This window comes from Lemur catta, chromosome 1, assembly GCF_020740605.2.
Source record: "Lemur catta isolate mLemCat1 chromosome 1, mLemCat1.pri, whole genome shotgun sequence".
Taxonomy (NCBI): domain Eukaryota; kingdom Metazoa; phylum Chordata; class Mammalia; order Primates; family Lemuridae; genus Lemur; species Lemur catta.
In genome coordinates, this window is record NC_059128.1 from 250,374,966 (window position 1) to 250,389,896 (window position 14,931).

The 14,931-nt window shown below is 30.8% G+C and overlaps 1 protein-coding gene across 3 annotated transcripts in view; it reads right to left on the reverse strand.

The window, feature by feature from the left end:
- Window positions 1-14,931, reverse strand: part of CADM2 (cell adhesion molecule 2) — a 1,015,461-nt gene that overhangs the window by 120,140 nt on the left and 880,390 nt on the right. For all 3 annotated transcript variants that reach the window (XM_045557726.1, XM_045557716.1, XM_045557707.1), the window contains one exon: window positions 11,223-11,393. In XM_045557726.1, coding sequence (XP_045413682.1) covers window positions 11,223-11,393 — 171 coding nt within the window. The remainder of the gene's footprint in view (window positions 1-11,222; window positions 11,394-14,931) is intronic.

Sequence of the window (14,931 nt, forward strand, 5' to 3'; positions counted from 1 at the left end):
ATCCACAAAAAGCAACCCATAGGAATTTAGTCTTAATAAATAAGATAAATCATATGTAGTTCAAAATAATGCAAAGTTCAAAATTGTAGGCACCATTGTACCACAATGATGTATTATGGGAGTCAGACTGGAGGACTAGATTATATATATTTGTCAGAAACAAAGAAGGTTACATAGAGAAGTGTCATTTAAAATATTTCAGAGAATACATAGTATTTTTCTACAGGGGGAAAAAAGGGGGAATTCAGGAAAGGGGGAAATGAACAAAACGTTGGTGTGGAGAAAAACTGTGGGCTGTAAATTAGGCACCTAGAAAGAATGTAAAGTGTCGGGTGCATTATCTGAAAAAGAATACTGAGAGCAGCATTATTGGAGGTTATATTTTTAAAGCCTTGAATGTCAGGCTGAAGAGTTTGGACATTACATTAGAAGCAGTAAGAAATCATCCTAAATTTGTGAGTGAATGAGTATCAGGCTCAGAACCAAGATTTAGAAAGACATATTGACCAGTGTTTACTGAATGGATCTGGGAGAGATTAGAAGCAACATGTCTCTATCATAAAGTTTTGCCACAAGGAAGATCTTAAAGAAAAAGAAAAGGTCACATAAAAATATAGGTAATAAATGCCATCAGTATTTTTGTTTATTTTAATGCATATATTTTTACAGTTGTAGATTCTTTAGTATATTATTTAAGTGCATTCAAAATAATTCTAACTATTGTTACAGAATAATATTTCATGATTTGTATTTTTTCTTTCTTAGAGGTCCTCCAAAAAAAAAACAAAAAGAAAAAATACTTTTAAAAACAGATTTCAAATTATCCTACCTTACAGTTACGGTATGAAAACTTTGAACCATTTTATTAGTCTAAGATATATTATGAAATTATGGTGGTGCTATATTTCCTAGATTATGAGAAATCTTGCTACTTCAGCATTAGAAGTAATGCTTCACTATGAACTCATCAATTATCCCTAACTACGATATATAGAACAACATAATAAGAAAGTGAAAGTTCAATGGCATCATTAAGAGTGGTGCTGTTCAATACAGCAAAAATTATTCACATTCACATGTGGCTATTTCAATTTCAATGTAAATGAATTTAAATTAAGTGAAATTTAAAATTCAGTTCCTTAGTCACAATACCAATTGCTGAGTAGCCACAAGTAGCTAACTTTAGCTACAATTTGAGCATAGAGAATATTTTCATCATTACATTAAGTTCTATTGGACAGTGCTGGGGTAGAAGGTTTATGCAAGAGTGATATAAATTACCATTGTTATCTGACCCCTATTTACTTAGAAGATTGCCTAGGTTTTGGATTTTCTTTCAAGAAGGTTTAAGAGAAGTCAGCGGAAAACAGCTCCATTTTTGCAGTTCTGTTTGCTAGTGTGTGTCTTGTTTCAGCTTTCATGACCTTAGTTAAGAGTTCAGAATTTTTCATATTCTGCCTTTAAGAGTAAGGGAAGGAAACTGACAAAGAAAAACAGCTCAAAATTATTAGACAAATCAGAATATAAATGCAAATAGAAAACAGTGGAACTCAAAATTCAAGATGATGGTAAAATAAGTGTTCACTTTTGTTATTCTAGATAAATTTTAATAAGCTCAAAATGGACAAGTAAACAATTTGTAACAAAAGGAAAGACATCATCACACAATATTTTGCCACCATGCAATTTTCCTAAAAGAAAATATGACAGTATTCTTCAATCTTTTATGATTTGGGGGCATAAGAATTTACATAGCCCATAAGTGGAAAGGTGCTGAAAGCATTTGATGATGAAGGAATAATAAAAACTCATTGTATTTTCATTCTAATTATTGCTTATAAATTTAAAAATGAAAATGTTTGTAACTGTGAAATAAAGATATTTTTACTCTTTTGGACAAAACTATGAACCATCAAAGTTATTTATTGATTGATTTTTTTTTTTTGAGACTGAGTCTCGCTCTGTTGCCCGAGCTAGAGTGAGTGCTGTGGCGTCAGCCTAGCTCACAGCAACCTCAACTCCTGGGCTTAAGCGATCCTACTGCCTCAGCCTCCCGAGTAGCTGGGATTACAGGCATGCGCCACCATGCTCGGCTAATTTTTTCTATATATATTTTTAGTTGGCCAGATAATTTCTTTCTATTTTTAGTAGAGACAGAGGTGTCACTCTTGCTCAGGCTGGTCTCGAACTCCTGACCTTGAGCGATCCACCCGCCTCGGCCTCCCAGAGTGCTAGGATTACAGGCGTGAGCCACTGCGCCCAGCCTAAAGTTTTTTAAAGTATTGTATTCTGACAATGCAAGTTCAAGAAGAACTAAAAGCAATGATAACGTAGGACACATTAGAGGTGTATTTTAAATCTAGACTCCTTAATAAGACATATATGTTCAAGGATCATGCATGACAGTTGTTGCCCATTTTGGTTATATATGCCATTAAACCCAGGGAAATATGGAATAGAAATCCAGGATTTCTGTTAAATTTTTATTAAAGGAGCTAATAAAATTTTTCACTATCTTTTTATTATCACACCTATACATTATTCAAAAAAATGGCTTATAAAACAAACCAAAAAAATGTTTGCGGGGCCCAGACAGTAAACGGTGATTACGTTGTTTCTTGATATATCAATAATTAACACAATAAAGTTTAATATATTTATTAATAACATTTGTTTTAATTATAAATGTGTTCAAAATTACAATAATTGATAATTGCACATTTATAAACGTAATCACAGTATTAAAGAAGAAAGTCTGAAGACTGACACTATCTAACTTCAAGACTTGGTGTAAAGCTACAGTAATCAAGATAGTGAGGTATTGGTGAAAAAAGAGACAAATAAATCAATGGAACAAAATAGCCCAAAAAGAGATGCACACAAATACAGTAAACTGGTCTTTGACAAAGGAGCAAAGACAATTCAATGGAGAGAGGGGAGAGGATGGCCTTTTTAACAAATGGAACAACTAAACATCCAAATGAAAGGACATGAATCTAAACAGACTTTACACCTTTTAAAAAATGAACTTAAAATTAATCATAGACCCAAGTAAAAAACACAAAACTATAAAAGATGGAAGATAACATAGGAGAAAATGTATGTGACCTTGAGTTTGAAAATGTCTTTTTAAATATAACATTAAAATACAGTCCATAAAAGACAAAAAATGATAAGTTGGACTGCATTAAAACTAAATATATTTGCTCTGCAAAAGACACTGTTAAGAGAATGAAAAGATGAGAAACATACTAGAGAAAAATATTTATCAAAGACATATCTAACAAAGGACTGGTATCCAAAATATACAAAGAACTCTTAAAACTCAACAATAAGCAATACATGTAACCTAAACATTTGTACCCCCATCATATGCTGAACAAAATAATAAATTAAAAAGAGAAAACAAATGTCCCATTTTTAAAAAATTAACAAAATATCTAAACTTTTTCTAAAGTAAATATCTCAAACTTTTTTTTAACCTAGACATCTCACCAAAAAGGGATACAGATCAAAAATAAGCATATAAAAAGATGTTTAGCATCATATGTCATTAGGAATTGAAAATTAAAAGAACAATGATATACTACTATACTTATTAAAATGGCTAAAATTCAAAATGCTGACACACAAAACATTGCTGAGAATGTGGAACAGCAGCAACTCTCATTCATTGCTGGTGGTAATAAAAAATAGTTCAGCCACTTTGGAAATTAGGTTATACTTTCATACAAAGCTGAACATGGTCTTGCCATAAAATCCAATAATTAAGCTCCTTGGTATTTACCCAGAGGAGTTGAATATTTATGTTCACACAAAAATCTACACGTGGATTTTTATAGCAGTTTTTCTCATAATTGCCAGTACTTGGAAGTCACAAAGATATTCTTCGACAGGTAAATAGATATACAAATTCTGGTACAACAGGGGATTCCATACAGTGGAATATAATTCAGTGACAACAAAAAATAAGTTATTAAGCCATAAAAAGACATGTTGGAAACTTAAATGTATATTGCTAAGTGAAAGAGGCCAAATAAAAAATATTTCATCCTGGATAATAGAATTTAATTGGATGTATAGCTTACAAACATTTTCTCCTATATACTTCCAACTTTTAATATATGACATTCTAGAAAAAGGCAATACTATAGAGGCAGCAAAAAAAAAAAAAAAAAAAAAACAAACCACAGGTTGCCAAGTCTTGCAGAACAAGTAAGGTGGGATGAATAGGTGGAGCACAAGAGACTTTTAGGGCAGTGAAACTATTTTGTACGGTATTGGATACATGACATTTGTATAATACATTGATCAAAATCAATAAAACTGCACAGTGCAAAGAAAGAACCCTAATGTCAATGATGGACTTTAATTAATGATAATCTATGAATATTCGCTCATCAATTGTAACAAATGTACCACAATAATACAAGATGTTAATAATAGGGAAAACTGAAAGGGGAGTGAGGAAAGGGTGTACATGGGAACTCTCTTACTTTCTGCTTAATTATTCTGTAAACCTAAAACTGCTTTAAAAAATAAAGTCCATTAATTTTTTTTAAAAAAGAGTATTGAACCCAGATAGTAAATAGTAATAACCTTTCCTGATATATGAAGATATATTTCAATAAAGTCTAATATATTGATTACAGTATAGTTTTCTAACCATACATTTTTCTCATAGAAATTGTGTGTGTGTGTGTGTGTGTGTGTGTGTGATGTATTTTATTCAGAAAATAGAACTAGAACAATTTCAAAATATTGGGGCATTAAATATCTAGCCATTTTGAAAAAAAGAAAAAATTTACTTATAACTATCTCTTAAAAATAGATTTATATAACAGAATTATTTTTAAATTTTTCAAATTAGTTATTAATTTGAAAGTTAAAAACACTAGCTATTAATAATATGTGCATACTTTCTTTATATTAGATTTTACTTGTCAAAATCATTTATCTTTTATTACCCAGTTAATTATTAAATTAACTTAAAATTAATTGAAAAGATTCACTGGTATCTGATACATACATTCCATAATTTTGGTGGGTTTTTTGACTGACTATAAAATTAATTTGCATTTTTAAAATAATTTTAAACCCCCCAAAATTTTATAAATCCATACTTTATGATAAGCTTGATTAGGATGAGTCGTTTGAGAGTACATTATATTAATGTATAAGTTTATTATTTTTTAAAATTTGGAATCTCCATTCACAAATATATATACTCCTCTTCATTGAATTTTAGTAAAACACACAGAGAAATTTTTACATATAAATAATAACATGAAAACAATCCCATTTTGAATTCTTGTATTTAGATGGCTTAAAATATTTGGTGATTCAATTACTTTTAATAATTTGACACTGTAAGACTGAATAAAATATTCCTGTTGTTTATAAAAGAAAAAATATTTATACCATGAGCAAAATGTGTCAGTAATATTTACTATAAGTAATATAATAAATAAATGTATCTTCTCTGAAAAAGTTTAAAAACCTGAAATAGAGCCCTCACATTAGGCTACCTTGATTAATACAGTGAAATGTATCTTTCTCTAAATGGCATAGATCGACTCATAATTCCAGTATGTATACCATTTCATGAGCTTTTTGAAATAGTCTCAATTAAAATCCTTCCAAAGCATCCCCAGGCATAAATATGGTATTCTGCTAGTCAAAAGAACAGTTTATTTTAATTGCTGAAAAATTTAACCTAAAGATAGTTTTCATTTTGCCTTTCCTGGTTCCTTTTATATGTTGTGCCCTGGGACCATAGATAATTTGTGGTAGACAAGATAATTAGATAATCAGCATTTCATAAATGAGATGCCAGATAAGTGAGATATGTTATTTTAAATGCTACTTAGACCGTTCACCTTCCTGTCTAATAAATCTATATAACCTGAAACATTCAGGTGCTTTCTGTAATACACAGAAAACTAGCCAAAGTCCAATGGATATAACTAACACAGGGAAATTTAAAATACACTGACCTGGGCAAGTGTACAGGTTTGAGTAGGGTAGATTAGGTAGGTGGGATCTTTATTATTTTTCATGAGTGAAAATTAGCAAATAGTCAATAATACATTAAATGAAGAATCTCTCTCCACACCTGAAAACATTAATATTTCTATTCTGTATCTTGCATACTTAGAATGGAAAAGAAGATAAAAATAATAGTTACAAAATCTCAAACCCACTTGTATTGAATCTTTTATACTATAGATTTTATTTTTAATCTATTTTATTGGAAGAGAACCAAAAGGGGAACTGAGTATTTTAGATGGTTCAGAAAAGTAGAAAAAATATATAGTCAAGAATTTAATTTATCTGGGTACAAAGTAATTTTTTTAAAAGAGAGGAAAACAAAGAAAGAATTTCTTTAGAAATACTTTGCTACATTTCTAAAATGTAAGATGTTAAGAAAAGAATAACTTTATGATTCATTTGCATGTTAACTAGAATGGAGATATAATCGTCAAGCAGATATAGGTCAGGACAATAAATTGACAATTTAACCCTTTATAAAGATATAATTTTAGTAACAAATGAACTCATGCATTTTTATGTTATTTTAAATGTGCATAATGAATTTCTTATTTTTTATTATTAACTCAATCAATCTTAAACATAATTTTAACACTGCAGGTTCCTTTGTTCTCTTCCTCCCTTCCTTTCTTCCTTTCATTGTTGCTCATATTGAATTTGTTTGGGCTAACCTAGAGTCTCTTCTATGAGCTATTTTAACTATTTATTGCTTTAAACCTTAAAAATCTACATGTGTAAACAGCTACTCTTTTTTATAGGCAAAGCATGGCACTGTTAAATAGGAAATACTAAGCAAATATTAATGGTAACATAAGATTTTATGATTCTTTCAATTACATATAAATTCTTCTTTACCCTCCCCCACACATTTTTAAAATTTGGGCTCTTATTTTTCTATATTAGTAGTTCAATACTAAATAGTACTAAAAAGCTTTCTCAGGGGGAAAAAGCATTATTCTGAAATATTTTACTAATCTGTCTCTGTGTTTTTCATTTTCAAGAAGACTTGATTTTTAATGTAATCTTTGTCAATGTCACATATAGAAAATGAGTGTGTTATTTTCTTCTTTTTTGTGTTTTGTGCATAGTTCTTTCTGTGAATGTAAATACATTATTTCTACTGAGAAGTAAATAAAATCTGACTCGTATGATGTTCTTCTAAAAATCAAATTGGACAAATAAAAAGTTATTTTCCAAAGAGATCTGTGTAAAAATAGGAATATGAACTAGAGTTGTTATCTATTAAAAAAAGAGTAGATGCCTAGCAGTGGGATTGCTGGATCAAATGGTATTTCTATATTTAGTTCTTTGAGATATCTCCAAATTACTTTCCACAGGGGTTGTACTAATTTACAGTCCCACCAGCAGTGTAAGAGTGTTCCCATCTCTCCACATCCATGCCAGCATTTATTGTTTTGGAACCTTTTGATAAAGGCCATTCTCACCGGAATTAGGTGATATCTCATTGTGGTTTTGATTTGCATCTCCATGAATGGAGATATTGAACTTTTTTTTATACGTTTGCTGGCCATTATTCTGTCCTCTTTTGACAGGCAAAGGCATTATATGTAACCAAAATATTTGTATCCCCATAATATTCTGAAATTTAAATAAATAAATAAATAAAAGAGTAAATGTGAAAATAAATAAATAAATAAATAATAAAATAGTGTCTATTAGATGGGAGACGTTCAGTAAATGTTTGCTAATGATTAAAAAATGCCTTTTCCAGCTGCTCAGTTGCCAAGTATGTTCTTACCTATTATGTAAAATTTGCAGGTGTTGGTGACTCACAGTGAAAAGTTTACACTTTCTTAAATTTTGATTTTAAAGAGACTCTCTTCTATCATAGAGGCAATGTTTAAGTTTACAATTAATATTTTATAAAGAAATAAATATTGCTGTGATATATTTTATAGGCTAAGTCTTCTAGGTTGTGTATCACAAGGTTACAAAGTTAAAACAGCCCTACAGATAGAATTCCTCCACTAGGTGTTTTGGTTTTTTTTGCCCATTATGCTCCTTGGCACTACGTATTCAACTATCCTTTCTTATTGCTCATCAGACTTGGCTTTCCACAATAGCACAGAATTTTTATTTCAAATATAGTTATCACTGTTTCCATTATTATGAGGATATATGTTCACTCTTTTCACTTACCACAGGAAACAATGTCTCCTCCTCCTCTGGCCTAAAATGCTAAATGTTCCTCCACTTGGGCCAGTCTTTGAGGTTATTTGTGATGGGAATGTTGTTGAACCATAGGGAAATTCCAAACTTAGGCTCCACAAATTCTAAACTTCCTTTTTCCTTCTCCAACACTGCTTTCCACTTTACCTCTTTGCACTCATGGAAATTTCCACATCATGTATGTTGTGCATGTGCCCCTATTTGGAGCCATGATCTACTATCTCTGGAAACAATCATTAAGATGTTGTTATCATCATTCTTAAATGTTTATGAAGTCTGCACCAATTTTCTCAATTTGTTCTAATTTTGATGCTGACTGTTACTCAAGGCCTTTTTTCCATCCTCTGCTCATTTTATCTCTGGGGACTGTTCTGCATGCTTAAAGGAATATTCAGCATTATCATCAGTTAGTTTTAATTAACTTCATGTACTTGAATGATAGTATGCTAGATGTTAGGAAAATAATTTAAATAGATTTGGTCTCTGCCTTCTAGCCACTTACATATTAAACCATGATAGAATTAAATGCTATTTTTAATTGGCCAGCCATTAAAAGTGTAAAATTTTTCATGTAAAACTTTCTTTAAAAATAGCCAATTCAATTGCCTTCCTCCATGAAATTTTGCTTAATAATGTATATTGAAATATGGTGAATAACTAGCAATGCCCAGTAAGTTCCACTTTAGGTGCCCAAGGCAGTGGAAATGACTTTGGCAACTGTAAGTCAGCACCTGAAAAAATGAAATATTCTCAACAAACATAAACAATTTTCCAGAATATAAACAGTAAACAGATAAAGGGACTCTGTGACTGTAGAATAAGAAAAAGGCAAGTTCATCCCGTCACCCCATGACCAAGTATGAAACAAGACAGAGGACAGGACATTTAATAGCCACAAAAATTAGCATGATTAATGACTGCATCTTTATAATAGCAAATCTACTTCTGCTTTAATATTTCTGTTTTTTAGGCAAAATTACTCATATATCCATTACTGAAATGCCCCCAAACCTGAAAGCACCCAATCCAGAACCTTCTTTAAAATTACCTAGCAAAACCTCACGCGCTATAACAAGTCTCTTCTAACTTTCTTACATATACCCAGAAACAGAAAGAAAGAAAAAGGAAGGCAATTGACCTTTATTCAAAGTCTATTAAATGCCATGAACTTGACTTAAGTTGTCTCCTTACAGGAATTAATTCTCTAGTTTATAATCAAAGCTCGACCAGTTTCAGTAATTCTCCCAAGGTCACAGTCAAATAAATGCTGAAATTGGGAGATAATCTCCATTTGGGCTCTAAAGTATGCTCATTTCTGAATCTGCCTCAAGGAGAGCAGAAGGTAAATTAATGAAACTAACCTCATATAATTGAAAGTATTTAAACATTATAATATTTTCAATAACTACTAAACTAAGAATAATTAAAAAGCAATGAGCATATCATTATCAGATTGGCATTTTCCCTATAAAAAGTAACAAAATTAATATTTTGGTCCCCCTGGTACTTCTCTGATCTATTCTCCTAATACCCTCTACTTTTCCCCTAATCCATTCTACTCTGACCTCACTGGTCTGATCTTACTGCTATCCTTGTTGTACCTAGAAATAAAAACAATAAGAAGTCTCCTACCTCTGGGCCTCTCTACTTTTCCCTTCCTTCTGCATTACACACACATACTTTTCTTAACCCCTATTTCCACCTCCTTATCACCCTCCCCTGCTTTAAGTATCAGTATGTACCATACTATAATATATGATTTATTTATTTATTTTTGTCATTCCTACCTAGAATGGATGCTGTAAAAGAAATGAAGTTTGCTATTGTTCTTATTGGTGGTGATTGTGGTGGTGATTTTGACACTTGGAGATAAATTCAATTTGCTTTATTGTTATTCTTTATGCTCATTTTTTGTAACTTCCAGTGCCCCAAACAATGTCTGTTATGTAGTAGTCACTCGATAAATTATTATTGAATGAATAAATGGAAACAAAATGCAATGAGACATATTAGAAGAATGGTACTTAGAATTCATCATTTTAGGATTGAATGTGATTGTATTATCACACACAAATTCTAAGCTCAAGCTACGAATTTCATGACAGATAGAAAAAAGCAAACAAAAATCTTCCTTAACTAGAAAGTCAAATAATGCAGTTCAAAAAATATGATCTCCTCTCTTCTACTCTTTTCTATCTTACATATTTCAGTTCATTCACTTTCATTCTGATTAATATTTGTGAATTGTCTACTATATCCCTATGACATTGATAAATGCTAAAAATGCCATGGTTGCAAATCTAACATTTGCTACTTATGTGACTCAGTGTCTATAATTTTCAGAATCCTCATGTGTATCTTGTGACTAATGAGAGCAAGTACTCAATGGACTACTATATGAGTACTCAATGCAATAATACCAGCAAAGCATTTAGCACTGCCTCTGTTCTATTAGAGTTACACAATTAATGTACACAATTATTAATTATAAATAATGATGATGAAGAAAACATTATGAATATCCCTGTATTTATAGCCACAGTATATGTTCTACAGAAGGTAAAAACTAGTCTAATTTTAAAAGCATATCTGGGAAGCCACATTTACATATAACAAAGTTATTACAACATAACAAATTTCATCAAGGTCCTTCTAAGATTCCCAATTCTCATTGATTTTGCCCCATTACCACTTTTCCTCTCCCACTCCCACACACACACATATACCTCACTATGATTTGGAACATAATTAGTAATATTAACTTTATGAGACCTCCTTTATTTTTCTTTATCGTCAAGAATAACACTCAAACAAGGAGTACGTTCTTCTGAACCCGATTAATACTGAGGGTAGTTTCACTTCATGTTGCTGTAGATTTTTCTGCATGCTTGCTATAATGTCAGGTAATTTTGAAATGATTTTAGATGCAGAAAGAGAGATTTGCTGCCAAGATAAAGAAGGGAGGGGCAGCGTTTACTTACAGTGTATTTCTAGCACCTGCATGGCTACCTGAGGCGTGGCATTGAGGGATTCATGGTCTACTCTGCAGATTACAGCCACTCCGTCGTCACTCCGGTCCACTCGGAAATCCAGTGTGCTGCTGACAGTGAATGTCTTGCGATTTGCATCCTCTTCTTTTAAATATTTCACATCTGAAAATAAAATATGAGTTTAAAAATTCTGTGACATCTTTCAAAATATAAATGTAATATAGATTTCATTTACTCAAGACACTGGAAACACCTGTCTATCGTTATCAATTTTTACAAAGCAAATATTTGTTGCTTTAATATTTAATCCATTTCAATTTGATTAAATGAAAATATAACTACTTCAGAACTAAATTTTAAGAGTTAAACAGAAATAAGATAAAAGGCTGAATCACATAACTACAGGTGTGGATTAATCTGATTTATCCCTTTGGTCAAAGCATTTTTCTTTCTTAGGTCTCAGGCTTACCTAGATTATAATCAGGTACCAGATAATTTTATATACTCCATTTAAAAAATGCCATTTTACAAAAGCAGTCTTTCCTTTCTCTCAGATTGAAATTTTACTAAAAGATAATCTTAATTATCTCAGCCACAAACATAGTTAAGAAGAATAAACTCTCAACTATCTGGTTATGCCTAAAAGAAAATATTAAGACATCTGAGCTATGATTTTGATATGAACAATATGAGGTGAGCAGAAATTTCTAAAGAATACCTAGGATGAGAAAGTTGTCCCCTTCGGTAAAGAAAAGAAGCATAGTCACTTGACTATTTTGAATATTTAAATATATATTTGCAGGGAAATTTACATTGAGATAAATGCTCTTCACTTGGCTGAGAAATTTATTTCAGCATGAATGAGAGCACTTTCCTCAAGATGTGAATTCACTTATCGACATTTAAATTTACTGTGCATGATTCAGATCCATCATTAAATGGTGCACTTAAGGATTATTTGTACTTTGTGGCAAAGAGGTTTAATAATATTTTCATTTAATTTGTAATTTCTCGAGTCTGAAGAAGCTGATAAGAAGAGGGCAATTTTAAGGGATTAGAAATCAAAATGATAGGTTAAGGTTAAGATATCATTATAACAAGATCTTAAATGTAGTTGAGTGAAAAATGAGTTCAATTTTCTTATGCTTTCTCTAAGTTTTTTTTCTATCATTCAATATCAAATGAACAATGATATTTTCAAGAAACAATTTCTTTTTCACAAAATGCATAAAATATTTGATTTTATGCATGTATTAAATAATTTATTTTAAAAACATTAAAACATATTAATAACAAAGGAATAATCTAAGTTCAGTTTCTCCATTTTTGTGCTTTATAAGAAGATTTGACTTTAAAAATAACATTAAATTGGATGTATTTGACAAGTAGATATACATATGGTTCATTGAGTTTTACTTACTTCTAGAGAAGTATAACTTTATTTCATTGATTGATTTTTAAAACTAAAATAAATATAAATAAAGGATAAATGAGTTAAAACAATTATGTCTTGTTCTTGAAAATGTTTAGGATTATGTTCACATATTAAGAAAAAAAATTACCTAATTACTATTTTTACCACAAAAATATGTTATGTGTCTCAGACAATTTAGGAGGTCAAGAAAATTTCTAATATTTAGAAAGGGGGACAGAAGCATAAAATCTCAACTCTGTCTTTAAACTATAAATAAATCACACAGGATACAGGGTTTTATGTAGCACTTTTCATAAACATGTGAATTATGAAATATCTCATCTTTTCTGAAGTCATTTACTGAGACTTTTGCATTTGATAATCAGGTACAATTCTAGTTAAAAAATATCAGAATAAAAGATGGAGTGACCTTTTTTCAGTCAATATATGTCACAATAATACAGACATATTTTTGGTTTTTTGCTATATTTTAAAAATTATGACGCTCTTACTTTTTAATGTCTTACAGATTTACAGAAAAGTTCCCTCATTTTTATATTTTATTTTCTTTCTTATAAATCTATGCCTAATATTTGCTTGAACGTTTCTAGCTCTAAGCAATGTCAGAGCACGAAAATTTAGGCTTCTTAACATATCACTTAGCAATTACGTTACACAACATATGAGGAATTACTCCAAAATATTGCTACTAATTGCTTAATTTTAATAACAGCTGCATTTTAAGAACCTACACATCTGCTTCCTTTAGTTATTTTCTTTACAAAAGTATCATTTAATGTAATATTAATTAGACATATAAAATTTGATAGCAATTGTATATAACATAAAATTTTAATGAGCATCATTCAAATAAAATAAACAAAAGTGTAATTTGTTGCTTTTAATATTGGCTTATGTGGTAGATTATAGGGTTACTAGAAGCCATAGATGAACAGGAAGAAACATTGAGAAAAAAACACTCATAATATCTTTTCCCATATTTTATGCTAACCGCAGTACCCAAACAGAAAAGAAATGATACTTTAAATGTACTTCTATTTTTGTTGTCTACCTTTTTAAAATAACTGATGCGCTCCAGTTATAGAACCAATAGAAATTTCCTTTATACTTCATAGTTTATTTGCTGATTTTATGCTCTATCCTGTTTTAGAGGCTTTCCATTTCCCTCCCTTTTGACATGTCAGATGTATTACATTGTGATCAAGAGCAAGTGTTTCTCAAAATGGCAAGTACATAAGAATCACTTTCAGAACTTGTTCAAATGCAGATTCTCATTCAATAGGCTGCATAACAATTAGATACTAAGTCACTAACAAGACCTAAAGGCATGAGAAACAAAGGTTAAATCACACCTGCAGGCCATGAATTTCCTTAACAGATCACTTGAGTGTAGATTTCCTATATGGTGGCTTGTGTCTGATTACAGACTTCCCTATCCTAACTTAAAACATTCCAAACCTTTAAACAAAGCTTCATTACTTTAAAAAATCTGCAAATTAAAGAATCTTTGAACCCGCCTATAACCTCCAAGTTCCTGCTTTGAGATGTTCCATCTTTTGGGCCCAAACCAACGTACACCTTCCCCTTATTGATTTACTGTTTTATGTGTAATTCTTGTCTCTATGAATGTATAAAGCCAAAGTGCCACCCAGCTACTTCAGGCACATTTTTTTCAGGACCTCTTGAGCCATGTATTCTGGGCCATTGGTCACATGTATTCAACTCAGAATAAACCTCTTTGAATTTATTTTACAGAGTTTTTGTTGTTGTTAACAATTAGTTCATGTCAATGTATGTACATTTTCTATTAAAATAGGAACTGTAAGATATTATAATAATAATTGAGTGGTAAGTAGATACAGGTATAGATGAAACAAGAATGGCTGAATGTTGATAATTTTAAAACTGGTTGAGGCCACATAGTGTCTCATTATACTATTGTGCCTCCTTTCTATGTGTCAGAAAATTTTTTCAAATGTGACTAGGAGAAAACTCCTCAATTATGCTTCTCAACAAAAATTATTTTCCTAAACGTTTCCTGGTGAACTCTAAAAGACTTTCTATTAGTTTTTATAATATTATTTGTTATTATGAGACTTGGATGTTACAATAGCAATCTCCTTATATTCAGGATTTTAGATCTTTTGTCTCACCAAGGTCTAAGGTGGGAAAAAAAAAAATGGCAAACTTAAGTGTGACTTAGACTGCTGGATCTCCCAAAATGTAGAAGATTAAAAACCTTGACTCAGGTTAGCTAGAAAACAG